At 40.4% G+C, this 18,473-nt stretch overlaps 1 protein-coding gene across 7 annotated transcripts in view; it reads left to right on the top strand.

Moving 5' to 3' along the window:
* The window catches only part of ryr2a (ryanodine receptor 2a (cardiac)), a 263,162-nt gene that overhangs the window by 67,922 nt on the left and 176,767 nt on the right, over positions 1 to 18,473 (top strand). For all 7 annotated transcript variants that reach the window (XM_084938488.1, XM_084938482.1, XM_084938484.1 and 4 more), the window contains exons 4-11: positions 6,037 to 6,111; positions 6,339 to 6,417; positions 7,176 to 7,288; positions 9,562 to 9,661; positions 13,594 to 13,690; positions 16,058 to 16,132; positions 17,465 to 17,621; positions 17,764 to 17,928. In XM_084938488.1, the coding sequence (XP_084794614.1) occupies positions 6,037 to 6,111; positions 6,339 to 6,417; positions 7,176 to 7,288; positions 9,562 to 9,661; positions 13,594 to 13,690; positions 16,058 to 16,132; positions 17,465 to 17,621; positions 17,764 to 17,928 (861 nt within the window). The remainder of the gene's footprint in view (positions 1 to 6,036; positions 6,112 to 6,338; positions 6,418 to 7,175; positions 7,289 to 9,561; positions 9,662 to 13,593; positions 13,691 to 16,057; positions 16,133 to 17,464; positions 17,622 to 17,763; positions 17,929 to 18,473) is intronic.

Raw genomic sequence — 18,473 nt, 5'->3', positions numbered from 1 at the left:
TACTTCTGTTAATATTCTAACAATACTATCAAGATTTTAAAGATTAAAGTAGATATTGATATCACATTAATATCCATCGCATCATTTACTGCACATTAAATAAGTTCTTCCTAGGACTGCACTCTCAGCTCTCGGATGTTGTTCCTGGGATTGGCTGGATCTACTGGGAGGGAGTGTCACTGCACCAAGTGCTCTGATTACCACTGGGAGCACTGTTACCTTCACCGTTCACCCATCTTCTCAAGTTCTTCTCTTAACCCTTACTACTCCAATTTCCTTTTTCCTGATGTTGCTGTCATTTATACCACTATGGCTGTCTTCCTCTGCTTGTCCATCACTATCTGGTTGGTTAGCAATCAACAGTTTGTCTTTCTGTATCTGGAAGTCCCACAGGATCTTAGCTCAGTCATTCCTGACCACCCTGGGCTGGTATCCCATTTCCAGGCCATACTCGGCACAGATGTTTCTGTATATTATGCCGGCCACTTGGTTATGGTGCTCCATGTGTGGCCTGCCTGCTAGCATCTTACACCCTGCTGTTATGTGCTGGATTGTCTGAGGACCATCTTTGCACACCTGGGGTCTTGCCTGGTGTGGTAGATCCCAGTCTGTATGGATCTTGTGTTAAGCGCTTGTTCCTTTGCTGCCATGATTAGAGCCTCTGTGCTGTCTTTCAGTCCAGCTTTGTCCAGCCACTGGTAGGACTGCTGGATGTCAGCCACCTCCTCTATCTGCTGGTGGTAAATACCATGCAGGGGCCTGTCCTTCGATGATGGTTCTTCTCTTTGCTCCTCTTTTTTCTTGGGTTTCTGCTGCCTGAGGTATTCACTAATCACAAAGTCAGTTGTGGCCATCTTCTGATGTACTCATGAATGTTGGTTGGCTCATCCTGGACAGTGGTTCTGCTGCTCACCAGTCCTTAGACTCCTTCCTTCCTCTTAGCGCACCATCTCAGGGTGCTGGATTTGGGGTGAAACCCTCCAAGAATGGCAAGGAGCTTCCTGGTCTTGATGTCAGTGGCTTCTATCTCCTCCTTTGGCCAGCTTATTACCCCAGCAGGGTACTTGATCACCGACATAGGTGATCAAGTACAGGACATAGGTGTTGATTGTCTGGAACTTCTATCTATTCAGCTGACTCTCAGGACTTCCCTTACCCTCTGCAGGTATTTACTGGTCTTCTTATTAGTGCACACTGTCCATGTAAATTCAACAGTCTGAAAATAGGGCAGATGAGTTGCCACCATTAAAACAATGATTCCGCTTAAAATGAAGCACTTGCTTTTACTGACCCCTAATAAACCCTGTCTTACTTTGTTTAAATCACAGAAAAATTACAAGTCTTTGAGTTCCTGTTTTACAGCTGCTGTCACTGGTGGGGAAAGTGCTAATGAGGCGGTGGTCCCCAGATGACACCAACAAAACTTCCATTTTTATGGAAAATAAACCATCACTGATAAGTCTAAATATTCTACAAAACCCAAAGCACAATGGTGGTCTAGCACTAGCACATTTTTATCGCTACTTCTTATCCAATAGATTGCTACATGTTTCAAAATGGATTAAACCAAGCTTATATTAGACAGGGCTTGGCTGGACCTAGAATAAGCATTCTATGGACAAGTAAAAATCTCTCATTTGCCAATTGTAAACTCCAATATTAAGCATCAAAACTGCTTTAAAAGCCTTAACATATCTTAATCTTAAAAATTAAGTCTTCACTGTCAAGCTTGTGGGAGAAACAAGACCCAAATGCAGTACTTCCTGAGAAGCGACAGTGAATTTATTTACAGTGAAGAAACAAGCAACGACGTGCGAAGCAGTCCCAAAAAACGTGGTTCCCTCCATGATGATTTCCCAGCTCCCACGCAGTGAATCCCTCTCTCGATCTGTGGTGCTCAAAAATCCATTCAGAAATATTTACAAGTGGTGCACGGCTCTCTCGACACTCTCCCGATTGTTGTCCTGGCTAAACAAGACACGATAATTGGGTGACTAACCACGACGAAGGACAAGGGATCTTTCACCATAGCACTGACTGACTGTTCAGGCACTGTGTCATTCAATGATCCAGTGTTGGCTGAAGTCCAGCCATTATGTGAAATAGTGTGCCTGTGATGAGAATCATCGTCAGCAGGTGAGTATGATTGCCAGCGGGTGTGGCTGGCTTCAGGGCAGGAAAACTGTCCAGGGAACAATGGGATCAAAACAAAGCAGAAAAGGCAGGTTGACTGGGAAGGACTGGAGGACCATGGCATTCACTTATCCCATGTAAACTAGCACCCATTTGGAACATTCCAGATATTTGTCAGAGAAAGAAAATATTACATTTTTCATCGTGGCATGAGAAAGGGGTAAAAAACAGTAAGGAAAGTTCCATATCAAACTATAGAATCAGCAACAATACCTTTCTTTAATATAAGTAACTAAAGTCCATAATACAGGAAAATTTTAATCCCAATCAACTGAATCTAGAAAAACCTACTTGGTCCCACAATTTTTAAATATCAGCACCCTCAAATGCCTATTACCCAAAATTATAAGCTATTGTTTAAAACTGATGAATCAATATCCCTCCAAACCATCAATTGGGAGCAAGATCTTTCCATAAATCCAGATAAAACATTCTGGACACGATACGCTTAAACACCTTCAGAAAAGCCCAACTTACAACTTGTACAATACAAAATTCTCTACAGAGCACACTATAGAGGACAAAGGTTGTTCCAAATGGGCCTTACATACTCAAACAAATGTGCCCATTGCAAAGACAACTCTGCTGAGAACTATATGCATGCTATATGGTCCTGCACACCTGTCAAAAGGCTCTGGATATGTGACGACGTGGTTTAGTTGCTGGATCCCAACCTCACCCAAGCTGTCCATCTTAGGTGAAAAAAAGTGAACTAGATAAGTAAATACATCATATATGTTCCTTATGGATTGCTAAGAAAACTTTTCTCATGAACTGGAAGTCAAAAAACAGCTTATGCATTAATCAATATAGAAATTTAATTCTAGATCACATCAGTCTGGAGACAATGTCTGCCTCCTCAAAAAAAAAGAGAGAAAAGAAGAGATGAGGGGCGGTGGTGGTTCCCATCTTTCAGAAGGGGGACCAGGGGGAGTGCTCCAACTATAAGGGGATCACACTCCTCAGCCTCCCCAGTAAAGTCAATGCCAGCATGCTGGAAAGGAGAGTTCGTCTGTTAGTTGAACCTTGGCTACAGGAGGAACAAAGTGGTTTTCGTGCTGGTCGCAGAACACTGGACCAGCTCTCTACTCTCTTTAGGATACTGGAGGGTGCATGGGAGTTTGCCCAACCACTCTACATGTGTTTTGTGGACATGGACAAGGCATTTGACCGTGTCCCTAGGGGTCTCCCGTAGGAGGTGCGTTGGGAGTATGGGGTGTCTGGCTCGTTGCTACGGTCCATCCTGATGAAGAGAGAGCTGAGTGTTAAAGTGACACTCTCCCAGGGTCCCAGGGGTGTGTTACTGTTAGAGGCCAGAGTAACCTGTAAGAGCTGCTTATACTGATATAGATTTTGACCTATACTGTTTCACAAAGGGTGAAAAATTGAATGTCCACAATAAAAAAAAAATGTCATTTAAGATATTTTAATAAAGTAATTTAGCAGGATTAAAGCAAAAGCAGGCTCAAATAATATAAATAAAAACAAAACAATATTTAAATCACTTGAATTATACTTATCTAATTAACAGACTCCAACCTAATGCTGATTCTGTTCTGATCTTTGAGAGCAGAAAGCTTAAGAAGAAAATGGGCACATCCAGGTCTGAAGATGCATTTATCTCTTTGCTCTGTGTTGATAATATTAGTCCAACAGGAAGGCAGCATCCTTTGGAAATCCAATCACCCGGGAATACAGCGAAATCCAAATGTTCCCAAAGTTCTAATCCAGCAGAAAAACAGTGGAAATCCAAATCCTCTACAAATTATAATCTAGCACAACAAAAATGAGCAGAGAAGAAGCAAAAATAAAATACAAAACCAGGTAGTGATGACATCTTTAGAGATGCTATCTGGCCTCACACCTATTGTGACGTCCTGTCACATTTAATCACCTGATTAAACCACCCCCCTCTCTCTCTGACCTTTAAATCACTAATAACATTTCTTCTTTTCTGTGTTGGTATTTTAACTTGACTCGTCAATAATTCCAACACATTTAAACATTCATAATGAGTATCCTTCATTATACATCATTATACTTCATGTTTCATTCATTTTAGGCTATGTATCTTCAATCACTAGCTCAGTCCCGCATGAACATATATGTCCTTTTAATTAAAATACATAGAATACTAATAGTTGATTATGCCTATATTTAATCAGAATATAATCAAAAATAGATCTAATCAAAATGTAATCAATAAAGTTAAAAGAGAATGAGAATGAAATAGTTCGAATACCTGAATCCTGACCTTTTACTGTGATTTGGTGTGTATATTTGACTTCTGTGCTGGGACTGTTTGAGCCATTAAAGAATCCACCCAGATGAGAGAGGAAATCCTTTAGTGCTTGGTCAGGATGACTAAGCAAATATTTAGTGTCTGATCTATGATTTAGTAAAAAAAGTTTTTACTATAGTGATTATGTTATGATTGATAGTGATAAAGAGTCATGATATTCATATGTGAAAGATGAGAAGAAGTAATGAGAAATCTTGTTGAAATAAATAGATCACGTTAAAGTACAATATAGAAAAGAATAACACATAACCATTGTGATGGAGCGGTTTTGATTTTTTACATTTTGATTTTTCATGTGTGTGAAACGTCACAGAGAGAGAAGCAGCAAATTTTCTTTGCGATGAGGTGTAAACACCGTCTGAAGATCCAGCTCTGGAGTACAGCAAGAAGTGCAAGAGGAGCAACCACCACCCGAACACTGTGGAACCACAAATTGATCTTATATTTTATGTCTTTTTCTCTGGTCACTTTTGCCACGTTGCATTAAATCTTCCAAGTTTTTGGAGTATATCTACATGGAATACAAGTGTACATGATAACCTGTATTATTATTATTATTACATCATTCAAAGGGTAGTGGCCTACCTTTTGAATGATGGTCGTCACTAATGATACCCAGTTAGTTACCAAGTGCACAGATTTAGAGGTGAGCTGCTGATAATGGGTGTGACTGAGGGGAGGGCTTGATCGGAGGCCCATCCTGGCAAGCACGGTTTCAGATGAAGCAAGGTTTACATCCGTAGGAAGCAGTTAGAGCTTGGCGGGTCTCCTCCCCGGCTCCATCCAAGCTCTATTTGCCTACTGGATAATACTCATAGGGTCAAAGACTTGGACTTTGTAAACAGAGAGCCGGCTCCAGTCCTTCCTGTACTGAGGGTGCCTGGTCAAAATCCAACAGCTCTCAGTCCCTGAGTAGTCTGAGCTACTTTTGTGGACTTCACAATATCAGGCATATAGTTTTATTGCTGTGGCTTTTTGATATATCCATCACAAATCACAAACAAATTGAGAACAATAGCAGTGAACAAAATATAATGAAACGTTTTTGTTATAAGAAGAATTTCTTTTTCAAAATAATTTGATAATTTTTGCATTTATTGGCTAGTGGAGGGTTGCATCCCCATGTGGGATGTGGTTGCCTGCTCAAGTGTCGGGCAAAACCCCCCACATGTCATATTCTAAGCAGCAATATAACTGTTAGACCAGAGAAGTCACTCTGAATGTGAAGCAGGTGTTAGCAGTGAGTCCATCGGCTCAGTGCCCAAGTCATTGTTTCATTTGAAATCAATAGAATATTGTAATTACGCCATCTGCTAAGGATGGAAAGATGGCCGTGACGTAGCAATGATTACACTTCTACAAAGGGTACCTCTAAGCTGCTATGATGAAACATCTTGTTTGCTTTATATAAAGCCAAAATTTTATTTCTGCCTGTGTCTATTGTATTGGCAGCTTTAGCTCTCCTGTTTATTGACATGTGTGCTTTGATGCTGTTTGTCTTTTTAACGTTCTGTGTTGTTGTCTTTCAATAATTCTCTCAGATGGCCCAGGGAGGAGGTCATAGGACTCTACTGTATGGACATGCTGTGCTCCTGCGACACTCTTACAGTGGAATGGTCAGTGACACAGACTACATCCAAAAACATACTGCAAAAAGATCCTTTTATCATGAATGTCGTAACATTGTTGGGAATAAGAAAAAGAAAAGCCTTTCATTCATCTCTCTGCTAAGGCACAATGTTTAAATGTTCACGCACAGTTCTAGAGGTTCAGTGAATGTACTGTCATTTCTTGATAATTTGATTGATAAAATCATTTTATTTATTTGTGTTTCTCTGTTTAGTACCTGTGCTGCCTGTCCACCTCGCGTTCATCCACAGACAAACTGGCTTTTGACGTGGGGCTGCAGGAGGATACCACAGGTATTTATGTTATGTACAAAAATCTGCACCACCGCTAAACTGGTTCCTAACTTTGAACTATTTCAAACTTAAGGCAAAGCTGTGACAGCAGCAGAAATGAGCGTGTCTCATTTAAAAGCTAAAACAATGGAAAACAATAATAAATAAAAACACTTCAGATAGTCCTTGTTGTGTAACACTGTAAAATATCCAGCGTGGCCCAAGTGAAAATATTTGACTGCTCACACGATTGCATATAATCCAAAAAGTTGACTTTCTTCAAAAATTCACCAGTTGGGAATTTTGGATAAAGGAGTGTTACACAGAGTGTAAACATCAACTAGCTTCAACACAATAAAGTTGTTATATGTTATATGTCATATACACCCCCCCACACCCTCCCCCCGGGTGAATAGCTGTATTAGCGAGAACAAGTTCAGCAAAACGTCTGTTTTGTGTGTCACGCTGCTGTTTGCTTTTATTTTCTTGACATCATTACTGGAATGAAACTCGGTGTTACTATAGAGTCTGACTGTTGATAAATGAAAGCTACTGTGGAGAAACATAATGCACCACACCGAGGTCTACTGTCTGCCTTATTGTTGATCTCTCTTTTTAAAAGTGATGGAAATTACAACACAGTTTCAGGGTTGAACCAAAGTGGTGCACACCCAGCAAGGAAATGGACACAAGTTTGTTTTTCATGGACACATCGCTGCTTTATCTCCTGTAATACTGATGATGATGATGATGATGTGTGTGTGTGTGTGTGTGTGTAGGCGAGGCATGCTGGTGGACCATCCATCCAGCATCAAAGCAGCGCTCAGAGGGAGAAAAGGTTAGAGTGGGAGATGATCTCATCCTGGTCAGCGTCTCCTCTGAAAGATATCTGGTCAGTAGCAGCTGTGTGTGGGAACATGCCAGCAAAGACGAACTCAGATCTTGATGTTGCTTGCTTTCTTTCTTCATGTGGCAAGACGTGTCCTAGTACTAGTAGGATTTACAAATTATATTTACAGCAGGCAAAATAAATATTGAAGACGTCACCTATTTTCTAAAAAAATATATTTCTAAAAGTGCTGTTGACAGAAATTCTCAGCAGAAGTCAGTCACATCCTATCCAATCTGTACATGCCAAGAGAAATCAAACCATAGATGTCAATAAATTAAGTTTTGCGTAATAATAAAAATTGACACAGTCTTTAGTTCTTTCCGTAGATTTTCAGCTGGATTCAGGTCAGGTGATTGGATTCTAGCAGCATCATCGTCTCATTGTCCTGTGTGAAATATCCTTATTTAATGTTCATCATCCTGGTAGATGGCAGCAGATTTTCTTTTTTTAATCAAGAATGTCTCCTTCAGTTATATGAGGCATGCTAGTGCCATATGAGGAAGAACTGCCCCATACCATGATGTCCCCAACAGTGGTGACTGAAACCTTCAGCAGTTTAGAAATTCTTCTGTAACCAGTACCTTCTTGAGAGAGCTCACTGGTTTTACCCATCATGAGATGTTTCATGTATGACACCTGTATTTGTATAGCACTTTTTTAGTCCCTATGGACCCCAAAGCCCTTTACACTACATCCAGTCATCCACCCATTCACACACACACATTGACACACTGGTGATGGCAGCTACATTGTAGCCACAGCCGCCCTGGGGCGCACTGACTGAGGCGAGGCTGCCGGACACTGGCGCCACGGGCCCTCTGACCACCACCAGGAGGCAACGGGTGAAGTGTCTTGCCCAAGGACACAACGACAGAGACTGTCGTGGCCAGGGCTCGAACCGGCAACCTTCCGGATTATAAGACGAACTGCCAACTCTTGAGCCACGATCACACCTTGGTAATGAGACACCTCTTTATAGGCCATCAGCTGGAACCAGCTGATGTTAATTTGCACCAAGGGGCAGGATTGCTGTTTAATTACTGATAGATTTCAGCAGGTGTCAGAGTTTCCATGCCTTTTTGCACCTCCATTTCTTCATTTCTTGTTATTACACAAAATTTAATTCATGGACATCTTCTTTGCATCTTTGTATTGGATGGGTTGTTGCCAACATCTGGTGATAATTTCATGTCAGTAGCACCTTTATAAATACATTCACTGTAGAAAAACAATAAGATAACAGTGTTTATACTCTGGTTAATAACTGGTTTACAGACCGTTATCTGCACAGTTATTGTAAAGATGTAACTGGTGTTTATAACACTAGTTTTAAAAAGAGTATAAGGTTGTGTGGCGTTGGCATACAATCACAAGAGACTGCAAATACTTTCCAATTTTATTCACTATTTTATTGGGTCTTTTTTGAGGTTTAGGCAACAAAACTACTTGTTTAGTTATATTATAATTATTTATTATATTTTATTAAATGTATAGTATTTGTTATATTCATCATTTATTATTAAAGTTATGGATTGGATTGTAATATGATGTGACAACTGAGAAATCTGCACAAATAATGTGATCATGTCACAAAATCTCAACACAGTTGGGAAATAAATGTTTCCTTTGGGACCCGTGGGTGCCAGATGAAGGCTGAAGAGTCTCTATGCCTGTGTGGCCCTAATTTCCCGAAATCATTCTGCAGCATCTTGCTCTCCATTGGCTTTGCTTTCCTTTTCCCTCTCTATAGATTTAAAACACTTACTTTATAGAATATAAAACTGTACCTCTAATCCTGTACTGTGAAAGTATCTGAATAATCACATAATCTCATGCATCAGGACTCATTTGCTTTTCCTACTGTCTATTCAATTCAATTCAATTTTATTTATATAGCGCCAAATCACAACAAAAGTCGCCTCAAGGCACTTCATAGATACAGAGAAAAACCCAACAATCATATGACCCCCTATGAGCAAGCACTTTGGCGACAGTGGGAAGGAAAAACTCCCTTTTAACAGGAAGAAACCTCCGGCAGAACCAGGCTCAGGGAGGGGCGGGGCCATCTGCTGCGACCGGTTGGGGTGAGAGAAGGAAGACAGGATAAAAGACATGCTGTGGAAGAGAGACAGAGGTTAATAACAGATATGATTCAATGCAGAGAGGTCTATTGATACTAAATGGTGTTTCTGATTTGGAAACACTTTCTGTATATATTTCAGTGTGGTGCGTCAGTAAATAGTTCAAACATGACTCACGTCTGTTTCCTGTAGCACCTGTCCTATGGTAATGGCAGTCTCCATGTCGATGCAGCCTTCCAGCAGACACTGTGGAGTGTGGCTCCCATCTGTTCTGGGAGTGAAGTAGCACAAGGTATCCTTATCTCTTTCTCTCTCTCTTCTTTTTTCTTCCTTTTTTGCAGTTTTACCTTTGTTCACAAATATACGTGTTTATTCTGGGCAATAATAAAGTAAATAAACACCAAGAATATAAAATATAAAATATTTTTACAACAACCAAAAATAAATTGAACAATAATCTGACCCTTAAATAATCTGTATTCTCAAAAAAGGGACAAGTATATAGCATAAACCCCATCCATGCACAGTTCATGTGTTGTAACAGTCGGCTTATATACGAGCCTGTCATAGTTGGACTTATCAGGTTTTTCTGTAGAAGGCAGTTTATTAAAGTTTAGCTGCACTGAAAATAAATATTGTCATCTTTTCAACAACTTAAGAAGTTTTTACTTCCATTCTTAAACAGACGTCAATAGCAAGAGTCAAAATGCTTTATTTCCACCATAGAGCTGCGATATACTACCTGGATGACCGCTGTCCAATTATGTAGTCACAGTTACTCCCAGACAGTAAGAACAGTAACTAACTAAATTAAATAAAACAATATATTACAAGTTGGAAATGATAACAACATGACTCTAATAGATACAAATAGCTCTCATTATAAATATCCCTCTATATTACACTAATTAAATATAAATGGTCGACATAGAGGTGCGCTTTTTATCATACTGTACTGTTACTGTCTCTGTAGAGGATGTGCACTTAGTAAGGATGTGCAACTATTGCAATGTGTACTTGTGCTTTAGATGGATGAGTTGTACAGGAATGACTTCCTGTCTTGTTCAGTGGTGCATTTTGGTCATCTCAGTCTCTCACTGAGCATGCTCCTGCGACTGGCCAGCACGTCATGGAGTCGGTGGGAGGTATTGTCCTTATCTTGGACTCTCCAACACCACCTTAAGAGAGTCCAGCTCCATCCCCACAATGTTACTTGGTTTGGGGATCAGTTTATTGAGTCTGTTGGCATCCACAACCCCCAACCTGCTTCTCCAGCATACAGCAGCACAGAGGATGGCACTGGCCACAACAGACTCGTAGACAATCCTGAACATTGTCCATCCAACAGATATTAAAACAGTAGAGTGCAGCGGTGTTTTCAACCCATTTCAGTTTATTGTCAGTGTGTAGTCTTCTACTCTGTGGATCCCCCCTTTGGCCACCCTATGGCACCCAATGGTAAATAGCTACAGACGGATTCCACCTCAGAGATCTGCTACCAGCCTTCTGGCTACTCTTCAGCTCAGCCAGAAAACAGCCCAACTGGAAAGTCAAATTTCCACCCTCCAACAAATCCAGGAGAGTGAACTGCTGGTGGACTCCCTGGCTGCTGACACCTCCTGCAATCCCAACAACACCACATTTCCATGGCTCAGAACCTCAGCAAACACACATCTGGAGGTAGCCATGGTGACAACCATGCACGATGAGGACTCGTGGCCCAGGCTCGGAGAGCTGTCATAGAGGGTGACAGCTGGGTCACTGGAGACATGGCTCTCATCAGTCTGCACTGCACACAACATCTCCTTCACTGACAATATCAGTCTGTTCTGAGAACTCATTTAGCTATTCAGACACAAGCATTCAAACGAACTTAAACTAAAACGTCTGTTCTCAAACATCTCCTATTGTCCACTCTGTATTCCCATTTCAGCAGGTTAAATCAGTTCTTTACCACCTATTCAGTCTGAGCAGTCCAGCTACTATCATCTGGGTCCTTATGCCAGTCCTAATCGACCCGCACTTATTCCAGCTGCTTATCATGTGGAGCTGAGAACTGGTTCTTGTAAAGAACCTGATTCCAGTTTGTGTGGCGAGGAGGAAAATAGCGTACTGCACTACTAATGGAATTGCTAAATTCTTATCAGTATTCCTATCCCTAGCTTACAACCTGGATAAAAACATTATTCCTATAATTCCCATATTGGGACCTCATGATCACATAACTCCTCAACATCTACAGTTACTAATACATCAGTATATTACTATCTCTGCTCATGTTAAAGCAATAACAATGGATCAGTCACCAACAGGAAGCCAGCAGACCTCAAAGATCCTGTGATGTTGTTCACATTAAACCCTGTCGATCCGTGTCACGCCCTGCAGTTTAAAACATGGCCTTCTATTTGGCAAATCTTCAGCAAACCTTCTTTACTTTACCCCGTCCCCACCAAACTGTTCAGATCTGCATCTCACTTTTTATAAACCATTTAGTAAATATTATCAACAGCTCTCTACAGTCTGGCAGGTTCCCTGTGTCACTTATATGTACTGTAATCTATTGGTACTTTAATCTATTGGTAATTAATAATTACAGACCTATGTCTAATCTTTTTACTCCTCAGCAAAGTATTTGGAAAATCGTTTCAACTCACAGTCTTAATGATAAGTAGCAGTCATGATTCAGAGCTCATCATAACACAGAAACAGCTCTTACTAAACAGTTATTACTGATGAACAGGAGGATCAACAGTGATTCACAGAGAGTTTCAGTTCTTCCTGATGTCTCTGCTGCTTTCAACACTGTTGACCATGACAACCTAATTCAAAGGCTTTGTGACACTGTTGGTTTAACAGGTCAGGTTCTTGATTGGCTCCCATCAAAATCAAAGGGTAAAAACTGAAAATTCAATCAGAGTTTCTCCAGGGTCAGTCCTTGGTTTATTCATAAATGGACTGGTTCTTCTATAACGCTTTTCTAATTTACATACTCATAGTTATTTATACAACATGCCTAAAACAAGCACTTTTTCTTTCTGCTGTCTGACATTCACACTCCAATGGATGCTCCAGAGAGGAACATGGGTTGTTATCTTCAAAATGACACTGAGAAAGTGGATCCTGTTCATATTGAGTAGATTAGTTCTAGTTCAATTCAATTGAGCTTTATTTATAAAGCACCAAATCATAACACCAGCTGCCTCAAGGAGTTTTATATTTTGAGGTAAAGAACTTACAATATTACAGAGAAAGCCCCAACGAGCAGATGACCCCCTGTGAGCAAGCACTTGGTGACAGTCTGAATGAAAAACTCCCTTTTAACAGGAAGAACCAGGCTCAGGACGAGGCAGCTACTGGTGAGATTATTAGAATAGCTTATTACAATGCTCTGTTTGCAGCACTCCCCAAATCATTAGTAGGACGTCTTCAGCTCATTCTGTTCTATTCATTTGGCTCCAGGGCAATATAGAATTACCTTTAAAATTCTTCTATTAGTTCTATTAGTCCCCCCGCCCCAGTACATCTCTGATTTGCTCACTGTCTACAGCCCAGTCAGACCTCTCAGGTCATCAGGTTCAGATCTTTTAACTGTTCCCAGAATCAGATCTCAGTCTGCTGAGAGTGCTTTCTGTTATTGTGGTCCTGTTCTTTGGAACGAGGTGCTTGCTGACCTCTATTACATCTATTACTGTGTAGATCCACAAACAGACTGAAAACCTTTCTTAATAATTCTCTCTGTCTAGATTTTACCAAGTAGGGTGCAGTAAAGTCAGTCATCTTTGTACAGTATAACACCTCTATACAAAATGCTGTGGAGCTTTTAACAATTTTGTATCTGTAAGCAAATTCTCATTTTTGTGGGACGTCCAGAAATAGTTCATGACTCACTTTTTCACCGACGCTGATGTTTTGAGTGCCATTGTTTGAAACATAGCTGTTTTTCATTTGGACAAGTATTTCTACTGATCTTTATATATCTGAACAGGGGTGTTTCAGAAATATAAAGATCAGTTGCTGTCTTCCCACGTCAGGTTCATCCGAATACTCAAATGAGTTTCAAAAATAGCAACGCATGCAAGATAGCAGGTGTACTGCTGCTTTTTTGTCATTTCTCTGGAGAATTATGTATCAAGTTTCACCCTCTGATCTGCCCTCCTATCTGCCCCTTTTATCTCCATTCATTTAATAAAAAAACAAAAATCCTCACCCTTTGCTTTCTTTTAGGTTTCCTTATTGGAGGAGATGTTCTGCGCCTACTTCACGGTCACATGGACGAGTGCCTAACAGTTCCTTCTGGGGAGCATGGAGACGAGCAAAGGCGGTAAGGTGCAATGCTTAGTGCTGCTACTGCTCTGAAATAATTCAGTTTACACACACACACACACACACACACACACAGAGTCTTAACCTTCCTGTATAAGTTACCTTGAGATGACATATGCTATGATGCTGTCTGTGCAAGAGAGAGAGTCAGAGTGGATTCGAACCCACTCTCAGCCGTGTGGCGTATGGTCGCCTGCTTGGCTCAGTGAGCTGAACCGGTGCCCAAAGTGCAGCTTCTCAGAAACAGCTGGATCAAGAGGAGAAAAAAGAGAAATGCACACATTACCCCAATTTAGCATACTGTCAATGGCTGTACAGTGTTGTTCCAATATAGTTGAAATTTCTAACTCTATATTTACAAGGATCAACACTTAGAAAACATAAGGAAGCTAAAGAAGAGGGATTACATAAGGAATGTAGGGATTAAGACTCATTGCCAATATTAATAGGTTTCATTTGCACCAATAAATAATATGATGACTCTGTATATTATTTATGAATAAAAAAATGAGGGAAATAGATCAAACAATTAATATGATCTCAATCCATTAAAAAGTAATTTGGGGATAAATTTTGATAATTTATTCGTTTAATCAGTCTCATAAAATACTCTGGGCTTTCTATTTATAACTATGATAACTGACTAATAACTAAATTAATATCTAAGTTCTTTATAACAAAAGTTGTATAAGCATATAGTCTTATACATTTATTACATTAGCATATGTAGTTAAGTGAATTTATTTACAAGAGAAACTGTCACGGCGAGTGAGAAGAGCCGTGTGGAAAAGGTAAAGGAGGATCCAAACGCAGGCAGTTGTGAAGGTGTGAAGGTGATTTATTGAACACGAAGTATAGATAGGCAAACGGCAAAACGGAGAACTAAACTATACTGGGACAACTAAACTACTGAGCATGAACAAGAACACGAACCTGGACGTAAAGGAAGGAAGACGATGGTACATGACGATGACGGCAGGGAACACACGAATGAAACATGGTGGATACACAGACGGACCAGCAACTACAAAGACAGAAGACGCGACTTAAATACACACAGAGAAACACAGGGAGATCACACACAGGTGGGGACACAGCTGGGAGTAATCAACAAGACGAGACAGAGGTAAAACTGAACACACTCACATGAGACGCAGACCTTCACAATAAAACAGGAAACAAGAGATCACTACACGAGGACGCAGACAGGACACAGAACTAAACTCACACAAAACATGAGAACACAAAACCTGCGAACAAAAACCCCAAACCAGAATCACAGTAATATAATATATGACAAATAATCAAAACACCAGACAACCCCAAAACACTCCAACATGCAAAATAAACCAAAACATAAGGAACTCAAAATACTGGGTTGAAACTGACCCAGAACCGTGACAGAAACAATATATAGTTATCGTTGTCTAATATTAAAATGGTTTGATTATTTGAAACATGTAAGTCTAAGAAAATGCAGACAGCACTGTACATTCAAAGTCCAGGCAAAAGCTTTAGTTTGGAAGCAGAAATTAAAAAATTCCTTCACCAATAGTGAAATAGTTGTTGAGTTGTGCTCATCAGCAGAGACTCAGACTGACTGCATCATGTTGGTAATCTGTGTTTATACAATGGACAGCAGTTATTTTCAAGGTTTTACCAACCTGTCTGGAAGTGATTGCAGTCAATCCAAGCTCCACAGATCCACCAGTGCAACTACCTTGTGAGTGAAAGTGGTCACAGAGGTTGAGGGTGTTGCATGCTTAACCTCTGGGCAAGCAGTTGGAATGACTGGAACAAACAGAAAAACAAAAACCCAAATCGATGCTGGGAAGCCACTATTTTTCTCCCAGTAGTCTAGCGTGACTGGGCCATTATATAGGGATGATGGTAAGCTGAACTAATGCTGTGCTATATCCCACTGGACGGCTCTAAAAGAACACACGTAGTTTCCAAGTCTTATTTCAAAAGACGCCTCTCCAGTCAACATTTTTTGTTCTGCCTACCTTCAGCTTTCTTCACCCACCAGTTGGGGCCATATATAATAATATTACACATATAATATTCAGTTTGTCTGGTTCTGCTTGGAGGGACAGTATGTAACAAGACCCTTTCCTGACAGAGAGCTTTGACTGAGATGAATAAGACTATTAATAATTATAGTTTTAAGAAGTTCCCAAAGGAGACTGCCAAGCTGTTAAACAACGAGGCTCAAAGTGACTGTGCTCCCACCTGACTAACTGCTGGGGTTTATTATGAGACTGTATAATCAGGTTAAATACTTATGAATCTTCTTTGCAAATATAACAGCACTGTTGGGAGATTTGTCAAAACAGATTTGCAATTCTGTCATTCGTATCTCCAGGACAGTGCATTATGAAGGCGGAGCAGTGTCCTGTCATGCCAGGTCACTGTGGAGGCTGGAGACACTGCGAGTCGTGTGAGTATAAACAACATACATGTGCTCTGCATACATGTTTACAAACAGGTTAATGCAAAATAAAAATACATGTAAAACACATACAAAACCCAATACCCAATAGTACCCAATACTAGTGTCAGTCACAAGACACGATAAAGGAAGACAAAGGAAAGTTGTGATAGTTGCGTCAGGCGGAGAGATTGAGCTGGAAAGGGTGTGCAGCAGGTTAGATAGAAGCATGTTAACAAGTGAAGAGACTGTGTTGAGAAGATGAAAACATTTAAGGAACTGATGAATGTAGAAAATAAGAGAGAGAGAGATGGATTGAGGACAGTTAGTGAATCAGGAAGTGCAGAGGCTTAAAAAGGAGGAAGTGAGGGCAGTTGATTCAGATGACATACCTGTGGCAGCATGGAGACGTGTAGGAGAGAGGGAAGTAAACTTTTTAACCAGACTGTTAAATGCAGTTTTGGAGAGTGAGAGGATGTACTGGTGAGCCATAAGATGAATGCATGTGAAAGAGCTGTTGAAACTAGGTTAAGAAGAGAGGTGACGATCGGTGAGCAGCAATATAGTTGCAAGCTGAGAAAGAGCACTACAGACGGGATATTAGCTTTGAGAGTGTAGATAGAGAAGTGTGGAGAAGGTCAGATGGAATTACACCTTCTCTTTGTGGATCCAGACAAAGCATATGATAGGGAGCTAAGTGAGAAACTGTGGTAGTGTATGAGGAACTCAAGAATGGCAGGGAAGACTTTGCCAAAAGTATTCACTGGTCTGCCTTTGCACACATATGAACTTAAATGATACGCAGGTGCAGGCTGTGCAAAGATGCCCCTCAGACAATCCAACACATGACTGCAGGGTGCAAGATGCTAGCAGGCAGGACATACATGGAACGCCATAATGCCATAAAAGTGGCTGGCATCGTATCCAGGAACATCTGTGCTGAATGTGGCCTGGAAGTCCAGAGGTCAAAAAGGGATCATCCCAGATCCTGTGGGTCTTCCAGATACAGACAAACTGGTGATGGCTAAGAAACTGTCCACAGTGGTGGACAAGCAGGTGTGTGGGGACACTTGTCACTCACAGTGGCAACTTTAACCACTGACATGTTGGAAATGTAATAATTTATTTCAACATATGTATATGTATGTACAAAAAGAAATGTTTACATTATATGTTATATTTAGTAATTCGATCTATGGTTCAATGACTAAATAATACTGTATAATGCAGGTTTAAAGGCACTGAAACCATTGATGTTCTGTATGTGTAATTCTTCATAACATGCACTATTAAATCAGTCAGGTTCCTTGACTTTTTTTGGATTTCTGTCAATGTGTCCAGGTGGAGTGGGAGTCATATCCGTTGGGGTCAGCCATTCAGACTGAGACATGTGACCACAGGGAAGTATCTGAGCATGGTAGAAGACAAGTCTCTGTTGCTGATGGACAAAGAGAAAGCTGATGTCAAGTCTACAGCCTTCTGCTTCAGGTCTTCCAAGGTATCGAGTTAGTGACATCAGTAGCAGTGCTGTCTGTGAAGGCCATAATCTATGAAATCATTGTGTTTTGAATGAAGGAAATTCTCTGTGTTTTTATAGGCTCACTTGTCTAAGTGAATTTTCCTCTTTGTTTCTCCTTCAGGAAAAGCTGGACCTGGGTGTGAGGAAGGACGTGGATGGGATGGGGACTCCTGACATAAAGTATGGTGACTCTGTGTGTTACATTCAACATGTTGACACCTGTCTGTGGCTTACTTACCAGACTGTTGATGCCAAGTGTGCACGCATGGGTGGAGTACAGAGAAAGGTACCATACCGCACCAAACCATAACTTCACCTATTACAACTTTATAAATACTTGTGTCTGTAAATATGGTCCATGGTGAGGTTGTGGACTTTCATTATGCTAGAGTTAACGTAAAATTAAGATGAATGTAAAATTCATGCACTTCTTGCAAGTTAGAATGGGGAAAAGTTTTTTCAATTAAAAAGGGGGATGAGCTGTGTTTTCATCGACCCAATAGCGTTGGATTTACCTCAGATACTTTGAATCTGCTGCATTATTTGGACAATGACACCATTTTTAAATGTTATTAGTTTTTACTTTTTGTACACAACCACATTAGATTTTAAATCAAACATTGAAGTGAAAATTTCAGGCTTAATTTATTAACACCATTGTAATAAAAAAATATTTGTGGGTCTTTCACTAACTGCAAATGAAGCTGACTTGGTGACTGACTTGACCAATGAAGAATATCTATCTTTGTCTTCTTCTTTCTTGGGTTGCCTTTGCAGTATGTGTTTGGCCATTAGCCATTTACTCTGCTGTACAAGCAGTTTTGTGTGCAG

The sequence above is a fragment of the Perissodus microlepis genome, chromosome 8, assembly GCF_051167445.1.
Source record: "Perissodus microlepis isolate ML-2025 ecotype Zambia chromosome 8, ASM5116744v1, whole genome shotgun sequence".
Taxonomy (NCBI): domain Eukaryota; kingdom Metazoa; phylum Chordata; class Actinopteri; order Cichliformes; family Cichlidae; genus Perissodus; species Perissodus microlepis.
Note: the sequence above shows the minus strand (reverse complement) of the source record. Positions and strands in the feature narration are given on the sequence as shown.